Consider the following 27582-nt stretch of genomic DNA (forward strand, 5'->3'; position numbering starts at 1 on the left):
TTGATGCAGTGCAGAATCGACTGGAAACATTGAAAATGATTTTAAATGCAGAAAAATCCAAACTAATGCTTTTCTCAAATGCATCTGTTCCCTCGGAGGGTATCCCCTCAATTAGAACTGTCCAGGGTAAAACTTTAGAGCTGGTCACCAGTTACAAGTACCTGGGACTAATTATTGATGGGGACCTTTCATTCAAAGTGCATGTCAAAAACCTGATCTCTAAATTAAGGGTGAAGCTCGGTTTCTATTACAGAAACAAGTCATGTTTCTCCCTTAGAGCTTGGAAGCTCCTGAGGTCAGCTACTTTCTTGCCTGTACTTGATTATGGCGATGTTGTGTAAATGTGTGCTTCATCCAGCTGCCTACAGACCTTGGTTCCGGTCTACCACTGTGCTCTGAGGTTTATCACTGGTTGTAGCCTCCTCACCTACCACTGCGAACCGTACGCTAACCGTGAGCGTGACGATGTTTGACCATTTAGTCGACTCAATCCACACATCCCTAATCCTAATCGTCCAAATCTACTCCTGATAAACTGAATGACACACTCAGCTGTGACTGCTAATAATCAGCCTCCTGACTGATGGTGAGCCTTCATGACATGCATGAGAGGATTTATGCTTTCATATCTTCAGAACCCCCAAAAATGAAAGATGAGCAGATTCTCGTGTACGGACTATAACAAAGATGATTCAAACCTCCCTCGTGTTGCACTTTAACAAAACTTTGTGCAAATTACAACGGCTCCTCCCACATAATTTGTTGCTGCTGGCAAGAAGTTTACACCGTACAGCTTCAAAACAAGTCATGATGCATAAACACATGAAGGTTAAAACGGCGGCATGACTTAATTGGAGCATAGAATGTGATAAAAGCATGATTAACTCAAGTAGAACATCTAAATATTTACTGAGTGAAGCAGGGCTCCTTATGCTGGAAGTGGAAAAGCATCTACAAAATGACAGGGCTCTGAATGCTCTCTCATGTGCAGAGTTATCCCATGTGTGCAAATAAGTAAACACTTACACTTATAGCTTCACATATTTCAGATCAAAGTGCAAACAATCTGTGCTGGAGTTTCACTCTGTCTGTTTTTTCAAAAGCCACTTTTCTACTTCATAAACCAAAAAGTTGGCGTCAGAATGTAAACGCTGGCAGTCACCAGTGAAATGTGGTCAGTTAGAGGGGGAAAAGTTTCCTGGATTTGGTGAGCAGGACCTTTCCACCAGTGTTGATGTGGCTCCTTGGCAGTGGCAGTGAATAGAGGTCTGTATTTTTCTGCCTGGTAGGCAGCGCCGTGTTTACACAGTCGAGCTGCGATGCACTTGTTGAACTGCTGGAAAGAGAGCTGTCCCTCAACAGGGCTCTCGCTGTACATCAGCGAGCTTCGTCATGTCAGGAATATGTCGGTGTTTAATGTGTGTAACTGCTGTGTTTGATTTAGGGTTGTCAGGTTATTTAAAAAGACATATTCATGTTTAAAAGTGAGATATTCTGAGCTGTCATCAAAAGACTCTTTTTATACCAAAGTCACTGAAGATGCTTGTTTCTGATTGGTGAATGTGTGCCAATGAGATGCATTCAGTTGTTAAAGTCAGCACTACAAGTTTGTGCCCTCAAAGCTTCATGAAACTGAATCAACAGCACTCTGTTCATGGGAAGTGTTACATCTGAAAAGAGGATACAGGAACACTAGACACGTTCCAATAACTTTTTAAGCTTTGGAAATGAAGTGGGCGTGAAGTCAGCGGTGTCAATTTAGTTTCAAAATAGTTACCACTAAACAGATATTTGAAGTTCTCATTTTGCTGGGTCTAAAAAATAACGTCTGACACATTAAGAAGCACAGTTTCACATAATGGGCGGCAGTAGCTCAGTCCATAGGGGCTTGGCTTGGCAACTGGAGGGTCGCTGGTTCGAATCCCAGCATGGACAAAGTTTGGCAAGTGCACTGGTGGCTGGAGAGGTGCTGGTTCACTTGCCTGGGCACTGCAGAGGTGCTCTTGAGCAAGGCACTGAACCCCCAAGTGCTCGGGTGCGCTGGTTGTTGGCAGCATCCTCACTCTGACATCTCTCCCTAAGTGCATGTTTGTGCATGAAATCGTATGTATATACATCAAACTGTGTGTGTAGCATGACCAAAAAATAACATGAGTGGAAACATTTAATTTTAAGATTAATAAAGTACGTTTCTTCTTCTTCTTCTTCTAATGATACACTTAAAAAAGTGCTCATAAAGACAGGACACTTAGCCATAGCCTGGCCGAGCCTCACATTCACCTCTCCAGAGATAAACTATCTGTCATGCAGACAGGAACCAAGACAGCTGGTCTGCTTGGTATCTTTGCACTGAAACTATGGAGGATACTGTACTCGTCTTAGTCTGCACCTCCCAGCTAAACCCTGTTTACTTCCACATGAAGCCAGAATGCTTATTATGACTTTCAGTGTCTACAGATCACAACACAACTTAGCCCGGAAGTACAACCCATACCCGAGGTAGTGCAAGCATACCAGAATACACAAGTGTCAACATAGCTAATCACACTTGACTGTACCACCACTGATCCAGAGGTCGAGTTTAGGACTATGTTCACCCTGCAGGACAAAGTGACTCAGAAACCATACACCGTGCTTGGTTCAGTGTCTTCCATGTTAACTTTGGTAAATGCAGAAACAGCTGTGTGACATTTTTGTTCTTCTTTTGTCATGCAATGATTAGTTAATGAGAGAGTCTTTTTCAGGCCACATTCAAAGAGCAATGTGACGAGCGAAACTAAAAACAGTTTGAAGCACGTCTGAATTGAACGTCAAGAGCATGCAGTTTAACCCCATGAGGTTTGTATTTACATACGTACAAATGTGCAGCTGTAAAATGAAACAACTCAGTCGTTTTGAAGCAGATTTTAGACTTTGATGAAACGTGTGCATGCATAGGTATTCAGTGAGAATGTGTTTCTGCAGCATGATGAAGGATAGAACATGCTTTGCATTAATACTGACTTTGATGCAGCAAATGAATGCACTGACAGGATTGGCTGGTGCTGGTTTGGGAGCACGAGGTGCTCTGGGCCCCGGCTGTTTCAGCCTTTGTGCCTCCCTGATCAGTTTTCGGGAAGTGATTTGACTGGTCGCCCCATGCTGGCTCCTTCCCCCCTGCCCTCCTCCTGAAGGGGAGAAAAGCCTGCCTCCATCTTCCGTGTCCTGCCTTGTGAGGGGTTTTTAGTTCTCTCAGCTCCAGAGCTCCAGCTGCTGCCTGTTACACTCTGAGGTCCTCCCCACCCCCCTCTCCTCAGCCTCCTCTGGTCCACCTCACCTTCTGCACGGGTGGGTGGGATCATACAGAAGTTCGGCCCCTGTTCTTGAACTTTTCATTTTCCTTCCTTGCACTTATGGAGCTTTACCTTCAACAGCGAGGTAACATTTTCCACTTTGTTTCTTTCCTCCTGCCACTGCTCCTCGTCTCAGAATCATTTTTTCACCGTTTCTTCTTGAAAACAGTTTTTCCTTTTTTTCCTTTTTCTTGCTCTCCTTGCCTTCACTGGTCTGCTGCAGAGCGGCATTAGAGTTTGTGTGAGTGTGTGTGTTTGTGTGTGTGCGTTATCGTAGGCGGTTGGTCCTCCAGTGTTGGCAGGCAGAGATCGGAGTTGTTGGAAAACGGTTCATAAACAGCAGCCGAGAAAGAGCAAGGGCAAAGTGGAATGTTAAGTTGAAACACATGCTGCATTCAGAGTGGGCTGTATGTGCAGCTAAGCTCTCTCTCTCTCTCTCTGTGTGTCTCCCAGCGTTAGTGTGCAGCTCTCTCACTTTCTCAGGCTCAATCATCTCAACGTTGCCTCTGTTTGCCTTCACGTGGTCGGATGTAGCGTCTCAAACAGCGTGCATACCGTTTGCAAGAGAGGGTTTTTTTATGTCCATGTGCATTGACTCCACTTGTTGCATTATTTCAGCTGCACATTAATCTCCCCTCCCTGACCCTGACTATCTAATATAACAGCATCTAATTTACACAACCTGTCACTTTCACTTTCTTGCACATACATTCAATCAATCTTTATTTATAAAGCGCCAAATCACAACAAACGTTATCTGAAGACTCTTTCCAAACAGAGCAGGTCTAGACCGTACTCTATGTTCTATTATTAACAAAGACCCAACATCAAGACCGGATCAGATCCAGTCCCATCTTACACACAGGACTCAGTCTGATCTCATCTTAATCCACAATGCGCAGAGCACTTTGCAGCATTTAGCAAGTTACAGTGGCAAGGACAAACTTCCTTTAACAGGCAGAGACCTCCAGCAGGACCAGACTCATGTTAGACACACATCTTGGGGTTGGAGAGAGGGATAGAGGAGATGAAGAGAGAGAGAGATGATAGTAGATTCAATCAGTGATGGCTGTGGCTTCCATGCAAAGTGTCAAACAGCTCATCAGGATCTGATCTAATCACATTCATGCAGGAGCAATTTAGGGTCCAGTGTCTCGTCCAGAGACATTTTAACATGTGGACCGCAGCAACCCCAAAAGAAGAGTTCTGGTACCCCAGACTGGTCTTTGTCCCGACACCATTCTTAAGACTGCTCAGGTCTCAGATTGCCTCAAACTGGGGAGAGATTCTTATTCTTATTCTTATTCCTATTCTTATGCCTTGTACAAAGAGAGCACAGTTTACTAAAGTCAAATTCCTTGTGTGTTCAAGCATACTTGGCGAATAAAGCTGATTCTGATTCTGAGATTAGGAAAAAAAAACACTTCTTCAAAATGTGGAATAAGCCAACCCAGAGCTTTTTTTGTGGTCCTGCCTACGTTTGGAAACCCACAATCTGAGGGTCTGTTCTGGAATCAGCTCTCTATGTAATGTTACAAGGCAAGTCTCCCCACCTGGTATCTCCACCCTCACCAAAGCCACACCTATAGAGCTAAACTTTTGGGAAGTCTACCATTGTTTTCCTTTCCAAAGGAAGAGAGGGGCAGGGTGAGAAGGAGCTCATTTGCATTTAAAGAGACACACAGGATGTTCAGAGCTGGGTCTAAAACCTCCTCTGGTGCTCGAACCACATCACCCATTGTGAGTCCAATAATTGAATGTGGAACCAAGCCTCGGATTGATCTTTAAGTCTTGGTTTTTTCTTCATGTCTAGATCACTTTTTCATATATTCATTTATGTAGCATCCTTCATGACTGCATTTACAGCTGTTCCTCAAAGAGTCCATACAAATGTCTTGGTCTCTCCGAGGTCTTGATCGGTTCAGCTGAGGTCCCTCTTCTATATGATAGTTCCCCACTCAATGTGCATCAGATCAAGCATGCAGAGATTCTTGGAAGCACACGTTGCAGGAGAATCACTTTGATATAATCACTTTGACCCACCAGAAATGAGATCTTGTACCATGGTCAAAGTGAATTCTGTGATGACTTCATCAGCGCAGATCATCAAAGCAAAATCAATTGCGGTGAGATTATGCAGCGTGGAGTTCTCTCACCCCTCTTTTTTCTCCTTTTTTTTTATCTCTCCTGCTGAAGAATAGATCAGAATTTAATGATGTTTGTAATGAAACTCAAATCCCAGACTAATTACATTAAAGAGCTGTGATCTCCTGTTCTGTGCCTTAGTGAACATGTCATGATATGGTAGAGATTAGAGCAGCCTCTGATTTAACACCCTGCCGTGGAGTAGCAGCAGCTGTAGCTATCAGCATGCTGGGCCGCTCTGCGTATCAGTGTGGACTTGTGTAGTGTTTATCTGGGCCATGCATGGCTGCCTGATGGCTGCGTCGTGATACCGATCACAGAGAGGTTCAGGAAAGAGAGGCTCGGCTCATTTTGCAGCAGTGACAGGTACAAACTGGAGCCAGCTACTTCAGATTCAGATGGAGACTTTAACTCCATCCAAACAGACTAAAAATGTAAGAAAGATTCATTAATTTAGAGAATCTGATATTCTTCTTAAAATACCATCCATCTATTATGTGCAGTTCATCCTGTTTAAGGTAGAGGGAAAGGATGAGCACACCTTGGACACATTACCCTGAAAATATGAAACTGAAATCTTACACTCAAACTTTTTCATATGTCCAAAGAAGGTTAATAAATAAGTTGAACAACAAAGTTTTTGAGGCTGCAGCCAAATTTCTAACACCAGAATTAGGGATGCACCAATTCTACTTTTGAGGTCCCCGATACCAAGATCGATACCTGGACTTTGGTATCTGCTGACACTGATTCTAGCCGATCTGATCCTGGTATTGATTTAACAATCTCTATTCCTTAATGTGAGGATAGAATCATGTTTTGGCAACTTCAGGCTTTTCTGACTTGATGGTGAACTGTACCTGGGTTCCAAGTGCTAAACCAGAGACTGGAATCCCTTCATTTCAAGGATCTGGAACAATTAAATCCAATCCATCACACTTTGAATCCATTAATAGAAGGTTTCTTGCTTCTTTGCAGTTGGCTACAGCTGACGTAAACTTCCTCCTTTGGGCTCCCATTATATTTTTGAGCGCCTGTGCCATCCGTCGAAACATGACCGCTGCACATGTTGCAAGCTTCCGGCGGAGTTGTTAGCAAAACAAGCATGCAGCTAAACTGCAGAGTCTCTGTAGTTATCCTCCATCATGCTCCACCGGGATAAAAATGCATAGACCGGCCGGCGCTGATGACATAGGAGACACACATGGCTGTTGTAAACACAGGAAAGCATAGAACTGAGATGAATAGATCTGCCATATGGATCGGCACTATATATCGGCCCCTTGTCACTGATATCCGATCTAGCTTTTTGAGTCCAATCTAGCCGATATCCGATACCAGGATCAGATCGGTGCATCCCTAACCAGAATGCAAACATTGTGTCCCTATCAGCCTCATGCACACAGGTATATCTCCGTCACCTTACTTTATCACGTGTCTGTGAAGGTTTTCAGTCATCCAGGCCACAATAAATCAAAGTTTAATCCACCATGTCTTAGCCCATTCATCTTAGCTAATTAGCAATAAACAGCAAGTCCAGCTGAGGCTAATAGGAATTATAGGTCAAAGACAAAGTTAATGGACAAAGTGAAACTGGGATCTGATGATGGCATAAGAAAAAGTCATTACAGCTCTTCCTGGGGTCGTAATGGATGTCTGCAGCAAATTTCATGGCTATCGTTTCGCAGTAGTCAGGACCTCATGGTGGTGGAGGAAAAGTCTGTGGTGGGATATATCATGTGGGAACCATCAAGGATGTCTGCAATCCATCCAACTTGTTGAGACCATTCTCAAAAGCTGAATCAAAGTAACTAAGGACAAAAATATATTACATATTCAAAAGTAAATGTGGATTTAGAATTAGAGACTAATGCATAAAAAGCATAAAAATGCATGTAATTAAAACAATACAAATTAAAGAGTTAATTCAAGTTTAAGCATCATAACTGGCTACAAAAATAGATGTAGTTCAAATATTAAAAGTGGTAAAGATTAAGAGTTAACGAAGAATTAAAAGCATTAAGAATATTGATTAAAATGAGGCGGCCAACGCAATCATGAGGACTACATACTTGTGCGTCAGAGTGACTGTGTCTTATGGCAATACTCCACCTAATTGCTAGCTGGCAGTGCAACTTGAATGCAGTCATATCATCAGTTTCCAATCCCACTACATTCAAAAGAAACCATCCGACTGAATCTGAGTGTAATATGTTGGAATTTGAGCTGATAAATGTTGAACAGTTGATCATACTGCATTTATTGCAAAGAAGAAGAAAGAGGAGACATGGAAGGAGACTGAATATGCAGCTGCTGAATCAGTGCAGGCAGAGGATGGAGGGCCAAGGCCATACTGCAACTGTCCACTTCCAAGCGGTCCAATCACAGGGCTTGCAGTCAGCATTGCATAGGTACAGATTTGCACAGACCTACAGCATATGCTACGGCACAGATTTGATGCAAAGTATAAACTATCCTTAAATCTTTTTTTTAGTTATAATTTTGAGCTTTTTTGTGCCTTTATGATAGGACAGCTGAAGAGAGACAAGAAATGTGGGGAGTAGAGAGTGGGGAAGGACATACAGGACATGGTCGCCGCCAGGATTTGACCCGGCGACCCCTGTGACGAGGACTATAACCTCTGTATGTGGGGCGCTTAGACCGCTAGGCCACCAGCACCGCAAACTATCCTTAAATCTTAAAGCCTTCCATCTTCATGTTAACAAATGGGACATGGGTCAAACTATAAAAATCTTTTGAAAATCTAAAAATTTCTGCCCAGTGTAGTAAGTTCTCATCTTGGGATACATTAAGTTGAAATGTTAATTTGTTGTTCTCAATACTTTTAGATTGAAGTCATTATTTGATGCTAAAGAAGAATATGACATCATGATTGACAGCTCTGTCGACACATGCTGCTCCTGAGGCGCTGTGTGCTTTTGATTACCAAGTAACAAACACTCTACCTTATGGAGCGACGCCTGCGAGCTAGTTCAGGCAGAGCACTCGAGCTGCAATACCATACACGTCACATGTCCCACTCTCATAACCATCAACCAATCCTGCCCTCTGCCTCTCAAATTGGCGGTCTATTTAAACTGGGGGAAAAATCTCCCATCTCTCCCTCTGCCTGTCAACCCCTCTGCTGCTGCTGCATGCCTATTGCTGATATTTCTTCTTCCCCGCCGCCTCCCCAGCATCCACCTGCAGGCTCCGGGGGTGTTTAGTATGTTTTGCTCATCACTCCTCAATGTCTGCATGTAAACTTATCTGCAGGGAGTGATGAGGCCGGAGCCTGGGCGCCAAACATGAATATGTATTTGCTGCTGCAATAAACAATTTAAACGTGAGTTGTCTGACTGAACTAATCCTAGTGCTTAGACTAAAATGTCACCAGTGCAATATATTGGTGTGGTTCTAGGAGGTATTTTGGCATCACTTTTGTACAACAGGCACAGGTGGAGACACGCTGTGCATCTTTATATATAGTTAGTAAGTCGTCCCAGTCGTTTCTGAAAAGGACTTTTCTTTAGGTTCGCTCTGGATCATGAAAGATTTGAAAGGAGCTCATCCACACATATGCATACAAAACTCTCACATTCGTATTCCAGCCTCGGCGTATTTAACATTCATCTTCTCTCTGTCCTTTCCTTTTCTTGTGGAACCTGTTGAGCACACTCCTTTTGCTGATAACGACACTTTTCCCTCAAAACTCCCAATAAAAGTTAAGCGGCTGTCAGAAGCCATTAAAAGCAGAATATCTCCAGTCTTAATGCTCGCCGGCAGGCTGACAGGCCCCACTGCGAGATACTTCGTGGCCCCTAAAGAGTCACCCTCTGCTGGGCACATAACGAGAGCGTCACCCGAGCCTCCCACTGCCGCTGTCAGCCTGCCTCCCTGTGACAAAACAGCACACACAGCTGACACTAAAGATTAGCTGCTACAATAACTGTTATCGCACATCTTCTGCGAGAGACGGCCCACTTGTGCTTTTCAAAAATGGAGTTGTGCAGCGATGGCATGAAGCTGACTCACCATTATGCTGTTTCTTGTGTTTATGAAGTAAGCTTTGTCATTAATGGAGCTATTGTGCGATTAGAAAGGAACAGTTTGTATCTTTAATCACTTTAAGAAGTAGATGGCTTTGTTAAGCCGCGGTAACAAAGTAAACCAGCTTTTAGTTCTCCGGCTGACAAGACTTCTTTGATAATTCGAAGCTTTGCTCTTTAAAAAAAAATTTCTGCCACTCATAGTTTAATACAATATCTGCTGGTTTCTCTTTAATCCTTTCACTTCTACCTCCCATTTACATTCATGAGCACAGGAAGTAAAGTTTCACCTACAAAAGATTTTCTCTTGAATGTAAGTACTCAAACAGCTTCTAAGAACTCCACAATCAGTTTCTCTAAACTGCTCTTGAAGGATACAAGTATTTTTCTTTCCTCGTTTGAATCTCGCTCGCCTTGAAAATGGACATATTAAAGAAGTGCGGCTGTTTCGTCATATCAGTCTTCAAGTATAATATCAGAAAAGTGAGAAATATGTAAGGAAAAATACATTTTCTTCTTGTTCTGGGTGGTAACATGACATGTTTCATCTCAGCTCCACCACTCCTGTGCTAGCACTGCCCTGCAGTAAAGAACAGCACTGGAGCGATGAGTAGATTAACTGACACATGTTATAATTAAAGTAATCACTGAGTCAACACTCAGTAGAATTGTAAGCATTTGCTGCTTCCAGCTTCACAGGCTGGAGTATTTTCACCTCACCTCTGTTACAAATCTCTATCATTTGGATGCATTTGAGTATTGAACTGTTGGTTCGATATTTCAAGCAAACTTCAAGACAGCCTGGTCTCTGGGGACATTTTGAAAGACTGTTGTTAAACCAGGGAACCCTTATTTAGATGAAGTTATCCTTATTGCAGCAAAGGAAGCTGAAAAATCTGAGTCATCATCCAGCCATCCATTCATCAGTCCATCAATCCCTTTATCCATCTATCATCCATCCATCTGTCATTCATCCATCTGTAATCCATCTATCCTCCATCTATCATCCATGCATCCACGCATCCATCCATTTGTCCATCCATCCTTCTGTCATCCATCCATCTGTCCATCCATCCATCCTTCTGTGATCCATCCATCTGTCCATCCATCCACCCATCCTTCTGTCATCCATCCATCTGTCCATCCATCCACCCATCCTTCTGTCATCCATCCATCTGTCCATCCATCCATCCATCCATCCATCCATCCATCCATCCATCCATCCATCCATCCATCCATCCATCCATCCATCCTTCCATCCATCCATCCGTCCCTTTTCCATCTATCATCCATCCATCTGTAATCCATCTATCATTCATTCATCATATATCCATCTATTATCCATCCATTTATCTGTCATCCATCTGTCATCCATCCATCTATCTATCATCCATCTATCCATCCATCTATTTTCCACCACTCATCTTTTTACTTATCTATCCATTTATTCACCCATCCATGCATCCATCCATTTGTCCATCCATCCTTCTGTCATCCATCCATCTGTCCATCCATCCATCCATCCAGCCATCCATCCATCCATCCCTTTTCCATCTATCATCCATCCATCTGTCATTCATCCTTCTGTAATCCATCTATCATTCATTCATCATATATCCATCTATCATCCATCCATCTATCCATCCATCCGTCCATCCTTCTGTCATTCATCCATCTGTCCATCCATCCATCCATCCATCCATGTATCCACCCATCCATCTATCATCCATCCATCTATCCATCCATCTATTTTTCCACCATCCATCTTTTTACTTATCTATCCATTTATTCATCCATACATCATCCATGCATCCAACCAACCATTTGTCCATCCATCCTTCCATCCATCCTTCTGTCATCCATCCTTCCATCTAATTTTCCATCCCTCTATCTCTTTACATATTCATCCATTTATCCATCCACCCATCCATTCATCCAACCTTCTATCCTTACATCCATCCATTTGTCCATCTATCCATTCATCTTATTTTCCATCCATCCATCTTTTTACTTATTCATCTATTTATCCATCCATCCATCTTCTTCTACCTATCTGGTGTCAGGTTGTGAGGGCAGCAGGTTAAGAAAGTTGACCCAGACGTTCCTCTAGTCAGCGATGCTTTCCAGCTCCTCCTGGAGGATTCTGAGGAGCCCCAAGGCCTTGTTGGATAAATTATCCCTCCATCAATATCTGGTCCTTCCCAGGGGTCACCTTGGGGGGAGAAAAAACCTTCAAAAGGAGGAATCCATCATGATCAGATGGTGAACCACCTTAACTTACTCCTTTTAATGCTAGGGAGTATCAGTTTAACTACGAGCTCCCTCTGGATGTCATCTATTGGATGAAAATCATTTCAACCAGTTGTATCTGTAATCTCATCCTTTCGATCACTACCCAACGCTCATGACCACAGGTGAGGGCTGGAGCCTAGATCGATTTGTAGATCGAACGCTTAGCCTTTAACCTCGGCTCTGTCTTCACCACGAGGTTATGGTACAACACCCACAGGGTTGAGGATGATTGAGTTGTGTAAGGTTAGAGGCAGCTCAGCTTGCAGCCCACAAATGCTCTAGGGTGGGGCTTTTATACTGGCTGTTTATGCTAAAGAGGAGAGGATCTGTATGGATTGATCAACTCCAGGTGTAGAGACTGTTTTAAAATCTGCAAACTGTTGCCTCTGCATTTCTACGCGTACAAGGCCACAGCCCAAAAAAAGCATCAACGTGACAGTTTTTCATGACTTGGGTTTCCTCAACTTTGAGTCTTCAACTTTCAGGGTGCAGGCCTGGTTGTTTACACACGGAGAGCCACCCTGCCAACATGTTTTGAAAAGTTTTCTCCAGGCCTGTTGGCACCTTGAACTTCTCTTCAGTGTTCGGCAGTCTGGAGAAAAATTATCTCACTGAGGATTCAGCGCTCAACAGTAATCAACAGCAATGCATTAGCTAGCCAGATGGTGCTGACTACACAAGTAAATTAGACCTCAGGCCTTCCACAAAACACACACATACACACATACACACACACAACACACTCCTGTCATCTCACCACAGAGACCCATGCCTTTGGCCCTGTGTTGTTGCAAAGTCACTGTGGATTAATACACCTTCGGACCGATCAAGTCCCTCCATGCATGTAGAGCGGTTTCTTGATCACATACTCAGTATTCATGGACTAATCTGACATATGCATACAGCTGGATTTTCCAGCTTTTGTCTCTTTTTTTCCTCCATCTGCTCTTTTTTTTTTTTTTTTTTTTGCACTGGAATTGTATGCAAATCCCAGCTTTGCTGAGGAATAATAAGCAGGAGCGGTGATAAGTTCTGGTCCAGGGTGTCACCTCAAAGAGAGGAAGCGTGGGCCTGGATTCTGCTGGAGGCATGAGGCGCAGTAGCTCCATGCCGCCAGACAGAGGCAGTGTTGTGTTGCTGCTGCAGGTGTGTGTGTTCACTGTAGGGCATTTACAGGGGGGGTGTAGACAGAGGAGGAGGTGGAGGTACAACGACACGGACAGTGTTACCTCTGGCAGCCTTGATTAAGATAGGATGTTGTTAGTATGATTGCTCCTGTGATGATTACATTGTGTTTTTTTTCGGCCCACATGTCCAGGAATTAGTTTTTTGTGTTATTTTTTTTTGCACAAGCTGTGGGCAGCTGAGAGACCCGGCTGTTGGCGTGCTGTCACTGTAACAGGCATGTGGTCTGGAACACAGATAAGCAGACAGACTGGGAACCTCCCAGTAGTTGTGAATGAGGAGTTAGGAGCACCATAAGGAGCAGAAATCCAATGGAAATCCTTTTTTTTTAAGACTTAAGATTCAAATTTTCCTACAAAAATTACAAAAAATGTTTCAAAATGCTGCAAAAAGCATATTGTCTGCATGTATGATCTCCCTCACACTCACTGCATATGCATCGTCTGCCTTTGTTAGCAGAGGCAGCATTATCTCTCCTGCGTGTTGGCGTGCCTTTCATTAGATGTACAAGGTCGACTCCACTCTGAGAGCCTGCATGTTTGTGAGAGTGAAATAATGCCGCTCTCTTGTTTAGAATCATCTTAATGAAGCAGGTTTCTGACTCTGATTGTCCTCTTCTCTGTCTCTTTCATTGCAGATCGCCTTCTCTCAGCACAGTAACTTCATGGATCTGGTGCAGTTCTTTGTCACGTTCTTCAGGTGAGCTCCCCTCCACCCTCCCTCCTTCTCCTTCCTCCTTCCCCCTTCCTGTCACTTTGCTTACTCCAAACCACACGTGTGTTAGTGTTAAAGCGGCAGCAGTCGCCTTCGATATCCCCGTGTGGGTACGCGAGTGTGTGATGCAGTGTGAGCCGCAGTGATGGATCACCAGAGCTGCTCTGTTGTGCCTGTGCGGCGGCCATTACTATGAAGAAGCGCTGCAGCTCACTGGTTTATCGGAGCTGGTTTGCGGTCAGCAGCAGACACAAACAACTTCCACTGTCTTATTTTATTTACTCATAGCGTGCACACACACACAAACAGATGCTTACGTCCCGGCATCGCTGCAATCCCACAGGTACACAAAGAAAAGAAGAACTGCTCTGAAACATGCAGATTAGCTAATTTAGCTCAGATTAACCTGAGAATAATAACAGTAATTACATTGTTAATGATTTATTCAGAGCTTATTCAGCAGTTTCTGAATAACTGACTGCTCTGCAAATAACAGACTGTCTCTTTGTACATAATTCTGACTCTTGAGACCGAACAGATTTAATGTCTAATCATATCAATCTGGAGAATAAACTCCAGTAAGTCTGGAGTGCTGCATCACTCTGCTGGAGTTTCATTCTACAATGATGACCTGCTTCCTGGCCCTCAACCCCACAGTGTGTGTGCTAGGACATGTCATACTTCACATAGCAATTTCAAACACAGGTATAGATATATTGGGTCACAGTCAAAGTCATCCGTCAAAGCATCGACAGCCTGATGCATCCTCCTCCAAGACATTTAAAGAGACAAGGGGCCTCATGTACAAAGACTTGCATGGATTTCCTACTGAAACATGGCGTATGCTCAAATCCAGGAAACGTTGTACACACAAAAACATCCAGATGTATGAAACTGTGGATAGCTGCAAGGATCAACAGCTGTAGAAAGGCACCGCACATTTCCACGGTCATTTCCCTCTTGATACATCTGAACTTTGGCGTGAATAAGAGCCCCTTTGTACATGAGGCCCCAGCTCTCTCAGACCAAAATCCTCCTGCAGGAGCAGCGAACCAAAAAACAAGTTTATGGACAAATTCCACCAATCAGTCACGGCACCAGATCTGATAGGTTTCTATTCTAGTCAATGTGTTAACTTCTACTGGAAGTGACCTGATCGGGCAGGTCGGAGCCCTCCAGATCAGATATGCAAGACTTCTATTTTTACTTTTACACCTTTATTTTATTGAGGAGAGGACAGTGGATAGTGCAGGAAAGTGGGAGAGAGTGGGGGAATGACATGCGGGAAAGAGGCCAACTTAACCATATGGCTAAGTCCACGCCTGACGCATCAATCTCAACAGAGCAGATGGAGCGGGACAGGAAGTCAGGTTTCACCAAAATAAAATGAAAACATCCGGTTAATTTTCAGAATAAAACACTCTGTGTTATCACCAGATCGTATTTCACTTAACTACAACAACAAACCAAAGTCATGATGAGCGGAGCCAGGCCTGGAGTCAACAGGTCAGAGGTTTTCAGAGGACCAGAAAGACAACATGGATGAGGAGAGGAGGAGGAGGAGAATCCTTGATTCAGTGATTACTGTGGGAAAACCTCAGTCACATGACTCCAGATGTCCAGTGATCCTGCTCCATGCTGCGTTCTGAAAAAGCAACCAGAGAGAGCACGGAGCCAGACCGCAGCGGATCGGAGACAGACCGGACACAGATCTGGTGGTAGTCCCATGTTAGACTGAGTCAGTATTTCTGAGACCGTCCTTCAACAAGCCAGAAGAGAATCCTTGATTCAGTGACTACAGCGGGAAAACCTCAGTCATATGACTCCAGATGTCCAGCGGTCCTGCTCCGTGGTATGCTCTGAAAATGCAACCAGTGGGTGTTGACGGACGAGAGAGCACAGAGCCGGAACGCTGCGGATCAGAGACGGACCAGACACGGATCTGGTGAAGTCAAAGTCAAAGTCAAAAAAAGTCAAAGTCTTTATTGTCAAATAAACTGCAGTATGCAGTAGACATACTGAGGATTTGAAGTTGGGTTTCTCTTTCAGACCCTAGCAGCAGATAAACATAGGAAAGCTAGAAAAAGATAAGAAGTAAGCTAATGGAGCGCTGGTGGCCTAGCGGTCTAAGCACCCCAAATGCAGAGGCTACAGTCCTCGTCACAGAGGTCGCCGGTTTGATTCCCAGCCAGTCAACCATGTCCTGCATGTCTTCCCCTGCTCTCTGCTCCCCACATTTCCTGTCTCTCGTCAGCTGTCCTAACAAATAAAGGCCAAAAGGCCAAAAATACAACTTAAAGCTGTTTTTCAGGAACTTTTGTTTTGTATCGATTCTGGCGCCCCCTTGTGGACAATGTGACGCCTCTGATCTTTTGTCCTAAACATGCAAAAGTAGTGTTTTCAACAAAAACCTCATCCTGTTGTCTTTTAACAGTCAACTTTATCAGGCAATGTGATTCTTTTCCATGAAAACAGTCAAATAAAGGCTGTTTCTGAAGCAAGATGTCCATCATCTGGTCTGACACCTACCCCCTCAGGGCGGTTTCAGGCATTAAAAATGACAACAGAGAAGGTGTCAGTGTTGTTGCTGATGGTCTTGTTTGCTATTGAAGGTCATAAAGAGGCATCAGTATCATTTTCAGTCTGTTTCTCAGACAGTTCAAAACTCCTCACAGTGCAAAATCTTTGCTATGGTGCAATTTAAAATCCAAGTGAGTGCGTGTGATTCAGTCCTGAGGATGACAGACCTCAGCGTTGATTTGGGGGGGGGGGGGGGGCAGTGACCGGGTTAAGTCTGTGAAGGGGGCACTATGGGAAGAGGGGGCAAAACAGGGAGAGAGTTCAGCATCCTGACTGCCTGGTGGATAAAACTGTCCCTCAGTCTGCTGGTTCTGGCCTGGAGACTGCGTAGTGTCCTTCCTGATGTTAAGCCAAGTATTGAACTTGAGTACAACAAGGCAGCTTTGTGGCACCTGTAACTTCCCTTATGTGTGATGTCATGCATGCTGACACGCCTTGAAGTACACTCCTTTATCACTTTAAGAAGATGAGAAGTTAAACCACAGTCTTCGAGCAAAAGCAAGATTTATTAAGTGGAATGTTCGAGTCCAATAGTCGGTTTAATCTAAAGGAGATGGAAGCACATTCCCTGTTTTGCATATTACTTTCACACGCATTTCCACATGATTCATCCTGACATACAGTTCCTGGTATCTTTAAAAGAAAAACCTGGATCGTGACGAGGATTTCAAACACACTCGGGCTCTTTTGGCAAAAGGAACATGCTGCTTTTTTTGTGCAGTGATGGAGAAGCTGGTTCTGCTAACCTGGCAGCGTTGCACACACGTGCACATGTGCTGAGCTGTGATGAATCCTCGGGCCTGCATGCTGCCTCTTCAGGATCTGCTGTAATGCGCTATCGATTCAAAAATAAGAGGGGACTGAAAATTGAGCAGACAAAGTGTGTTCTTTTTAGACACGTGCTCGGCTGCATGTGTGCACTCTGTCCTCCCCGTGTGTGTCGCGTGAGTGTGTGCGTGCAACCCAGGAGAGAATAGAAGGACTTTTTCATGTTGCCCTGGAAAAAATGGCCGCTTTGTCACGCTGCTGTATTGATCCAGGAGACGTACATAGATGGAGAGATTTGACAGGCCTGATTTGAAAGATACTCTTCTCCTTTCTTTCCTCAATGCAGCGTCGTTCAAACACTGTATGTCTCTGCATCGACCGGACAAATCGCCCGACGCTGAGGTTTACTTTGGAAGGTATTCAGCGTCAAAGCTGCAGGAGCACAAGTGCAGAACACACCTCCCTCTCTCTGCATACAGATGCCGCCCTGCAGTCAGCCGCCCGTGATGCTGTGTGTTCAGATACATGCGTCAGCGTTTGTATGTTTGCATGTCAGCAGTCGGCGCGTGCAGCCTGTGAGCAGGAGAGGACATCACATGAATCCAGACACACAGAGAACAACTCGTCTCTCTCTCTCTGTCTCACCTCTTTCACCCATCTCTCCCTCCTTTCCTTTATTTATCTCATCTCTCAGCTCACCTCTTTTTCCCCCCTTCTCTCTCCGCTGTCTCGCTTCCTTTCCTCTCCCTCTTCACCTCATTTTTTCATCCCACCTCATTTCTTCCAGACATCCCTCACTTCGTCTCTATCCCCACATCTCTCACTCTATTTTTTTAATCATTTTTAATCATTTCTCCCTCTCTCTTTTTCCCCCACCTCCTTCTGTTTATCATCTCTGGTTTTTACTCTTGTCCCTCCCTCCCTCCCTCCCTCCTCCGCCTTCTCTGCGTTTCTGTCTCTTCTTCAGCCATTATTTCTCTCCATCCATCTCTCACTTGTCCTCTGTTCTGCTTCCCTCCCTATCTTCGTCTCTCTTTTCCCTGTCCCTCCTTTTCTCGTCTATCATCCTCCTTCTTTCTTCCCTTTTCATCTCTGGCTCATCCTTTCCTCTACCTTTCTTTCCTCCTTCTCTCTTCATTTCTCTGTCCATCTCTTTTCTGCAAATCTCCCAACTTCACTCCATCCTCTTCGTCTCTCCTCTTCGTCTCTCTCCTATCCTCTCTATTTCCTTCTTTATTTTCTATCTCTACCTCGCCTCTTTTATCATCTCTTCTCCCCTCTGTCTCTCATCCCGTCACTTCTTTTCCCTTTACCTCTCCATCCAAATATCCCAACTTCACTTCATCCTCTTCATCCCTCCTCGTCTCTCGCCTCACTGTGTCGCTCACGCCATCTTTTCCTCCTCTGTCCCTCATCCATCCTTCATTCTTTCTTTTCAATCTCTACCTCACCTCTTTTATCATCTCTTCTTCCCCTCTGTCTCTCATCCCTCGCTCCAGCTTCGTCACTCTTTATTTTTAAATTCTCCTCTACCTTCTTTTCCCTTAATCTCTCCATCCATCCCTTGTTTCTCAAATACCCCCAACTTCACTCCATCTCTCATCTTCCCTCCTCGTCTCTCGCCTCACTGTGTCGCTCACGCCATCTTTTCCTCTTCTGTCCCTTATCCACTCCTTCATTTTTACACCCCCTGCTCCGTCCATTTTTACATCCCTCCATCTTTATATTTACTCTCCTATCCTCCCTATTTTCCTCTTTTCACCTGCCTTCTTTCTTTTCTAGTCCTCCTTTTTGTATCATCTCTTCTTCCCTCTGTCTCTAGTCCCTTGCTCCAGCTTTGTCCCTCTTTTTTTTAAATTCTCCTCTACCTTCTTTTCCCTTAATCTCTCCATCCATCCCTTGTTTCTCAGATACCCCAACTTCACTCCATCCTCTCCGTCTCTCTTCATCCCTCCTCGTCACTCGCCTCACTGTGTTGCTCACGCCATCTTTTCCTCCTCTGTCCCCCATCCACCCCTTCATTTTTACATCCCCTGCTCCCTCCATCTTTGTATTTACTCTCCTATCCTCCCTATTTTCCTCTGTTCAACTGCCTTCTTTCTATTCTATTCCTCCTTTTTGTATCATCTCTTCTTCCCTCTGTCTCTCGTCCCTCGCTCCAGCTTTGTCACTCTTTATTTTTAAATTCTCCTCTACTTTCTTTTCCCTTAATCTCTCCATCCATCCCTTGTTCCTCAGATATCCCAACTTCTTCTCTTCCCCCTCTTTCCTGTGTCTCTCTCCCCTGCTTGTTACTTTCTCTTTCTCTTCTATCATTCCCCTGCTCCTGTCTTTCCTTTCCACATGTGCTTCACCTCTTTTCCTCTCATAATTTTCTTCCTTCCGTCCTTCCTCGACTCCCCCTTCCTTCCTTCCTTCCATGCCTCTTCTTCTCCCTCCCTCCCTCCCTCCCTCCCTCTCTCCCTCCTCATCAGGCTCCTCTTTCATCTCCGGCTCTGTTTCTCCCCCTTCTGTTGTGTTTCTCTCGCTCTCTCTTTCTGTCTCCCTTGTTCCACCTTCTCTCTCTCTCTTCCTTCCTCCTCTCCTCTCCTCTCCTCTCTGTTCCCCTTCCTCCCAGCCTCCCACCACTCCCCAGACTTTCTCTTAATCCCACAGCTCAGTCTTTTTTTGTTTTATTTTGACGTGTGTGCTGCCTGCCACTGATTCAGCACAGATGAGCACAGACCCTAAAGTTAGTGAGCTCAGCCTTGTCCCTGTTTGCTTCTGCGTCTTTGGGCGCTGCATTGTTTGTGTTGCGGGGGAGGAGAGGGATGCTAATTAACGTGGAAATTGTTTGCACCGACTTTCTCTCTGTCTTAATCTCACTCTTTCTCGCTCTCAGTTGTGTCTCTCTTAATTTTCTTCCTTTTGGGGACAGATGAAGGTGGTGCCATCCCGTTATCTGCTGCAGCAGCAAAGATCCCCCCACAAGCACTCTCCAGATGCATTAAACATCAGCGCTATCAACAACAGGATGCATTCATTTATTCATGTCCAGCTGTCCGGCAGCTTCTCACCTTCGACTCATTACGTTGAATCATTGCTTTCAAGCGTGAATTAACGCTCTTCTCCTGTTTGGATTCAATCACAGGCGGGGGAATGACGGCAAACATTTATGGAAAAATGTTTCATGATTTACAAATTGGATGTCGTGTCTGGTTTGTGCAAATTTGATGTTTTCTTCCAGGGGCCTGGAAAAAGCCCTGGAGAATGTGAAATTTCCCAAACATTTTTGGAAATGCAATGAAAATGTATTCTTGAGCTGTTTTTTTTTTATTTCACTCAAGCTGTCATGTTTTTAATTTAAAACTTGGCTGCTGCCAAAGCAAGCGCCCTTTGAAGTAACAGTGACCTGAATGACAAATTTCTTGGCTACATAAGTCCAAACTACTGGAGAAAAAGCATCCATAAAATGTGACTCTTTTTTTTTCTGACATTGCACAGGGGGGTGTATTTAGGATGGAAACTTTAATGCAGTTGTGGCTATTTCTGAAGTTGGACTTGAAACTTCATGTGGCTTCATTTGCTCTCTCATTTGAATTTCAGGGGAAAAAACATGTCATGTCTTTAAAGCTGGGGTTGGTCGTCAGATTTAGAGACACTTTCTGTTATACTGGTTAAAATGATCTTTATGTCCCGACGGCAATAAATACATAATGTGATGAATGGGAGAGAAAGAAAGAAGGAAAGAAGGAAAGAAGGAAAGAAAGAAGGAAAGAAAGGAAAGAAAGAAAGGAAAATGAATGAAAAAAAGAGAAGGAGGAATAAAAGGAAAAAAAGAGAGAGATGGAAAGAAGGAAGGAATGAAAGAAAGAAAGAATGAAAGAAAGAAAGAAAAAATAAATGAAAGAAAGAAAGAAAGAAGGAAAAAAAGAAAGATGGAAAGGAAAAATGATTGAAAGAAAGAGAGAAGGAAGGAATGAAAGGAAAAAGGAATAAAAGAGAAAGAAAGAAGTAAAGGAAAAACTAATGAAAGGAAGAGAAGGGAGGAATAAAAAGGAAAAGAAGAGAAAGAAAAAAGAAATGAAAGAAAGAAAGAAAGAAGGAAAGAAGGAAAGAAAAAATGAAAGAAAGAAAAAAGAAATGAAAGAAAGAATGAAGGAAAGGAAAAACGAATGAAAGAAAGAGAGAAGGAAGGAATGAAAGGAAAAAGGAATAAAAGAAGGAAAGAAGGAAAGAAAAAGCTAATGAAAGAAAGAAGGGAGGAATAAAAGGAAAAAGGAAAAAAAGAGAAAGAAATAAGGAAGGAATGAAAGAAAGAAAGAAAGAAAAAATAAATGAAAGAAAGAAAGAAAGAAGGAAAGAAAGAAACCTGGGAAAACACCAACCAATCACCATTTTTGGGAGCCAAAATTTTAAACCAATCAAATCCTGTCCTGCCATTCTGCCCGCCTCCTGGCGTACATTTCCCCGGCGTTCACTCCTAGTCCTCTGCCTCTGCTTCCCCTGACTCTACTGACTGCCCCTCTCGCTCCACCTCGGGCCTGTCCCCTCTGACCTGATGAGGTGCTTTGCTCAGGACTGTAGTCCGGTTCAGAGTCTAAAAAGCTCTCACCACGGGGCTCTGACAAGCAGAAGAATGAATGACATTTAGTAATCAATGTTTGAATGAATGAAGAACTTCTCCTCTTGTCTCTCCTCTCTCCCACTCACACACTCTACACCTCTCCTGATGCCTTCACTGACTGTCAACACTGTAGGAATTAAGAACCTCTACACTGAACAGGTTTAACAAACAGTAGAGCTGTTACAGTGTTATATATGTGTTATAACTTTTCTCCTGATATCGTGTCACCAGTACAACTGGATAATGCTAGAATGACAGTTGTGAGTGCTAACAGCAGCCATGTTTGTTTGTGTTTTTAACTTTCACTATGAGAATGTTTTGGTGAGGACCGGTTTTGAATCAGTCACGATCATATGGTCATGAATCAGCGGCGCTCATACATGTGAGCGGGGGTGTCGTTTTGGAGGAGCTGTGTGCGTCTCCGTCACTTCAGGAACACTAATAAACTAATAAGAAAAATCAAATCCATAAAAACACTCCACAGCTCCATTCAGCCGAGCGTCTGCAGAATGAACCAGCTTACAGCAGAGAGGCGTCGTTTTCCATAATCCTAGAAAAAGCAAGGTCAAGACTCGCTGATAAAACCGTCACGTTTTCAGACACCACTCGACTTCTCTGACCTGCAGAGGGATCCTGCTTCTTTGTAGACTCTGTTTTTCTCTCCTCTCCTCTTTTTTTATTTTTGACAGATACGTCAGAGGAAAGCAGCTCCTGAACCGCTCTTCTAGAACACTGACCACGCTTTGGGCCGCTCCGATGTTTACTTCTTAAAAAACTTGACTTAACCTTCTAATAGTCAGCCTGGCACTCATGCCTGATGTCCCAGAAAATTCAGCTTCCCCCGAGAGTGTACCTCACAGGCACATCTGTGCTGCTCTACTGCTAATATTAAAATAACTCCCGCTTTCTGCTGGGCACTTTCATCCAGCACGAATGCTTACTTATATTCTTGGTACATTGGTGGTCCCACTGGGAGGTGTACCCCTGAGGCTGTTAGAGTTTTGCACCAGAAAGTCTCACCAGTCAAAGACACTCAAAGTCTGTTTTGCTCACACTCTTAAAGAACAAGTTACAACTCATGTCTGTTTTGTTATAATACTAATAACGCCTCCGAAGCGACCCTGGAGTGACATCTTTGTTGAGCGACGACACGGTTAGAAACGGCACAGTCCTGCTCCTGAGATGAAATGTATTCTGGAAGTTCACCTGGAGGCTTCAGCACACTCCTCGTCTCCTGAAACAGCTCCAATATTATAAAAACACATTTTATGGAGACACTGCGGGGCCAGAGCTTCATCGTTATGTTGCAAATTAACAAACGAGCAAGCGTTTTGCCCAGACAACAGCTTAGATTTACTCTCTTTGTTTCTCACCACGTTACTCTTACTGAACAGCAGCGGCGGTGTAAATTTCTCTGCAACAGATGTCACAGTGGGTGAGACCAACAGGCCCAGACTCAAACTTCTGCTTGCAGGAGTTTTTGAAGCATTTTGCAAATTTTTGTAGTGATTAAAACTTTAGTTTTATGCAATTTAGAATCAACACAATGAGTGTTTCTTGTGATGATGGAGGAAATGAAAGAGTTATGTTTGCTAATCATGTACTCCCACTCGCACACCAGTTGGCATTTACATTTTCTGCAGACTCACACAACAGTTCAGTTCCGTATTCAATTCAAAGTCCTTCTGTTGACATTCAAGACCATCCACAACCTCGCCCCCCCATATCTGTCCGACCTCCTCCATGTTCCCACTCCCTCCCGCTCCCTCAGATCCTCTTCCTCCATACACCTGTCTGTCCCCTCCGCCCGTCTCACCACTATGGGGAGCCGAGCATTCAGCCGCTCTGCTCCCCGTCTCTGGAACTCATTGCCACCTCAACTCAGAAACACAGATTCTTTCCCCCATTTCAAATCACAACTCAAAACATAACTGTTCAAAACCGCTTACTCCGTCTGACTCCAATTGCTCTGTCATTTTGTTATTGTTTCTATTTTTTCTTACCCCTTGTTAGTTTATATTGTTTTCATTTTTGACTCTGATTTTGTTTCCTTTAATGTAAATTCGTGTATGTATATATTTATATCTGTGCGGTGTCCTTGAGTGCCGAGAAAGGCGCCTTTTCAGATAACTTTAGGACAATCAGGTCCTAAAGTGTGTTACTACCTCACAAGATTGTCAGTGTAAGTCTGGTTTGTGCTTCTGCGTTGAATCTACACCATAGCAGTGGCGGTTCTAGACCAATTTTACTGGGGGAGGGGGTTGACACATTCAACCCTGAGAAAAAGAGACTGAGAAGGGCGAGGACCGGCTGAGAACAAACTGGCAAAACATCAGTGCATCCCTTAATACTAGACATATATACTGCTGTGTACTAGATCAACATGCAGACTGACAGCAGCTGTTTGGTTCCAGTCCATTAGCGCTCTAAGGTACTGGAACCAAGTGCCACACGCATGTGTTCCGCCTGTAACACCTGTATTGTATAATATTTGTTTGGTGTGGAGGGGGGGGCCACAGGGGGGTCCAGATTCAGTTTTACAGGGGCACTGGCCCCTGTTGGCCCCTCCCCAGAACCGCCACTGCACCATAGCATACAGTTTCAAGAAAAAGTATGTGAACCCTTTGGAATTCCCTGGATTTCTGCATAAATTGGTCATTAAGTGTTCTCTGAACTTCATCTAAGTCCCAACAATATAAACACAGTCTGTTTAACCCAAGCGGCAACCTCCGGTCTAAAAATATGAGTCCAATGCGGAAGTGTTAGAAGCTGCAGTTCATCGAGGATCCGCTTGAGGCTGGCTCCGGAAGTACCGGAAGTCACATACACATGAATGGGGAAAAGACGGTCTTTGCAGCATTAATAAACATGTTTACAGCCTGGTACAAAAGATGAGTGTAGTCTGAATAGCTCATTTCTCGATGTCCTCTCACTGTGAGGGGGGGTGAATTTTTTTCTAATTCAGTAATTTAGAAGATATTGAGATTACTAGTCTTCCAATGAGAGGCACAGCTGCCTGCAGGAACACTGCAGCTGTTGGCTAGGAGGCTCAAAGCCCGCCTCTGTACGTCACACTGGCTCGACAGAAGCAATATGGCTGCCGCTGCCGATTGGTCTCAAAACAGCTCTTCAGAAACAGATGGGTGACGTCACGGATACTACGTCCATATTTTTTACAGTCTATGGTTTAACCCCCCTGGTATGTTGCGGGTCAAATTGACCCATCTTTAAGTTTTAAAAAGAAAATGTTAAAAGTATCTTTTCGCTATGAAACTTCTTCTGCTTGGCTTAATTAACATGAACAACATATACAATGAAAATGGTTCATTTCACACATTTGCAACCCCCCCTGCATGCTTATATTACATAGACACTGTTCGTGGGTCAATTTGACCCTGCAGTCAAAGTGGAGGCTAAAAGGAGTCAGAAGTGTTAAATACTGAATGTTTCTTTGCAACTGTGTGACATATTTCACCCAAATGTACTTTCCAATGTACATAAAAAAGTTTGAACATGAATTTTCATTCAAATCGAGTGAATAATCCTCATTGAACTATGATCTGTGAGAATTAAAGAACACCAATGCACTAAATATTGATTTAAATGGTTAGTAATGGAGTTAAGACTGAGATTTTAAAAAAAGTTTATTGGGATTTTTTGGGGGGTTTTGAATGATTAAATATGCCCTGGGTCAAGTTGACCGAAGAACATTATTGTTGTCTCTAAGAAACGAAAATAACAGGAGGATTAAACTGATACCACAAAAAAAATTATATGTTTTCATGTTTTTATCAACCACATCATGTAAACATTCACAGTGCAGGGTGGGAAAAGTAGGTGAACCCTTCAGTTTAATAACTGGTTCACCCTTCTTTGGCTGCAAAAACCTCAACCCAACGTTTTCTGTAGCTGCAGATCAGAACTGCACAGAAATCCAGGTACTTCCAAAGGCTTCACATATACTTGTTCTTGCAACTGTATGCTAAAGGTCCATGTAGCCCTGTTCGTACGCAAAAGCCTGCACATGTAGCCCGACGTGCACCTCCTTGAAAATGCAACTTGGTGTCAAAAGGATGCAGAACACAAGCCCTGTGATTCCTCTACTGGGCATCATCCTGTTTCTTGTATTTACAACACTTCTGGAGTAGCCAGTGTATCAGACTATTACCTGCTGCAGTCACACAGCTCAGCCCTGCCTCATACAGACTTTGTGCTCAGGGCCTGGTAGCAATCAGAATCAGAATCAGAAATACTTTATTTATCCCAGGAGGGAAATCAGTCATTCCAGTTGCTCTATACACAGTAAATTATACAAATACAATAATAAGCTATGTAGAAAATGAATACATGGTTGAAGTCCCCGAAGATCAGGAAGAGGGCACTCTGGTGGTCTGTCTGGAGTCTGGTTATTGCAGCATTGAGAACGTTGGACGCTGTAGTCAGTTTGCAGAGGGGGGATGTAAACAGCTACCAGTATGACATGTGAGGTCTATCCTGGTCTACCCGGACAGTCTGGAAGCCGCCAATGGACACGTTGTGGTCGGGAAGAAGTCCACAATAAGTCCAGACACATGGATGAAGCCATTTGCATACTCACAGGGTCAATGCTGGCAAATTTTCATCAGTGCAGTGATTTTGCAAAAGGAGCCTCAGATGGCTTAACACTAACCCAAGGTGAATGGCTGGCCATGGCTGAGATCCATACACACCTTAGTAGTGGGCCATTTTTCCTCTCAGCCTGTGTGAGGATATGAGAATAGTTTAAGCACCCTGACACACCAGGCCAGCTGCCAGCCGCTGGTCATTGTCCAGCTGTTGGGGAGCATCTGCGGCCCCAGTTTTTTTGCTGTGTGTCCTGTACATTTGGCAGCGGTATGCCCTTGTTTGCAGCTTTTCAGCCAATTGAGCATGTTGAAGCAGCAGCAGAGCTCATCAGCGAGAGAAATCACTCTGATTGGTTGTTCAGCCAAGCGAATCGGTGCATGAGAAGAGGAACGGAAGTGAGGAAAGCAAGCACAAAACTCATCTTTTCTTCATGCACAGCTAAAACACACCGGCGGTGAGTGCTGTCTGTGTCTGTGAGGGATGCTTGCACCGGTGTATCAGACACGCTGTTGATAAAATGAAGCTATGTAACAGAGCGAGCAAGAGGCATGTGAAAGGTGGTGGGCGAATGCTGCTTCATCACAACAAAGGTTTGTTGATGCTGTCCCAGGTGTTCAGGTTTCTTTTGAATGACACACACACACAGACTGAATACAGACTACCACTGTCTGCTTGCAATTTCCTCTCACACAGGTGCAGAGTGAACATGTTCATTTGCTGTTATCTGTTGTAGTGTTCGGGCGCAGCTTCTTGACCCAGACACAGGAAATAGGGAGACAAAGCCAATGTTTTTGTCACTGATAATGCTTTGTGTGAAAGTTTGAAGCCCCAGATGCACCAAACCGACTTCAAGTGATGCATACAGGAGCACCATTAAAGGATAGGTGAGGTATTTTTGCAGACAAACAAATCAAAATCAGCAACAAATTCATCTGAATGAAATAAGCATTTATGATGCATCCAAAATCAACTCCAAAGCCTCATTTATAGCCACAAACCTGCACTATGTTACATGCATCTTGGTAAAAATAGTTTGCATACAGTATTTCTGATTCAGTCCAACAAACACTGCTGCACAAAAGAACTCAGGAAGTCATAATCTTCCATCTCAGGATCTTTTATTACTATCTGTTCTGAGGGTCAGGACTGAACTTGGGGGGGGAAAAGGCCTTCAGGTTTGCTGTAATGCTTTACAAAAGGATCTAAAACTGTCTGACATGATATCTTTGAATGCTTTTAAGCGGTCCTGAAACGACTTGGAGGCTGAAGCATCTGTCTGTAGATGTTTTGTTTAAATGTGACATGC

General features: G+C 43.9%; 1 protein-coding gene across 8 annotated transcripts in view; it reads left to right on the forward strand.

Moving 5' to 3' along the window:
- Nucleotides 1–27582, forward strand: part of atrn (attractin) — a 252196-nt gene that overhangs the window by 104537 nt on the left and 120077 nt on the right. For 7 of the 8 annotated variants that reach the window (XM_034674875.1, XM_034674877.1, XM_034674878.1 and 4 more), the window contains one exon: nt 13641–13702. In XM_034674875.1, the coding sequence (XP_034530766.1) occupies nt 13641–13702 (62 nt within the window). Of the gene's footprint in view, nt 1–13640; nt 13703–19982; nt 20075–27582 lie in introns of those variants that run through there. The other variant, XM_034674882.1, reaches the window with a different exon arrangement.

This window comes from Notolabrus celidotus, chromosome 22 (assembly GCF_009762535.1).
Source record: "Notolabrus celidotus isolate fNotCel1 chromosome 22, fNotCel1.pri, whole genome shotgun sequence".
Classification (NCBI taxonomy): domain Eukaryota; kingdom Metazoa; phylum Chordata; class Actinopteri; order Labriformes; family Labridae; genus Notolabrus; species Notolabrus celidotus.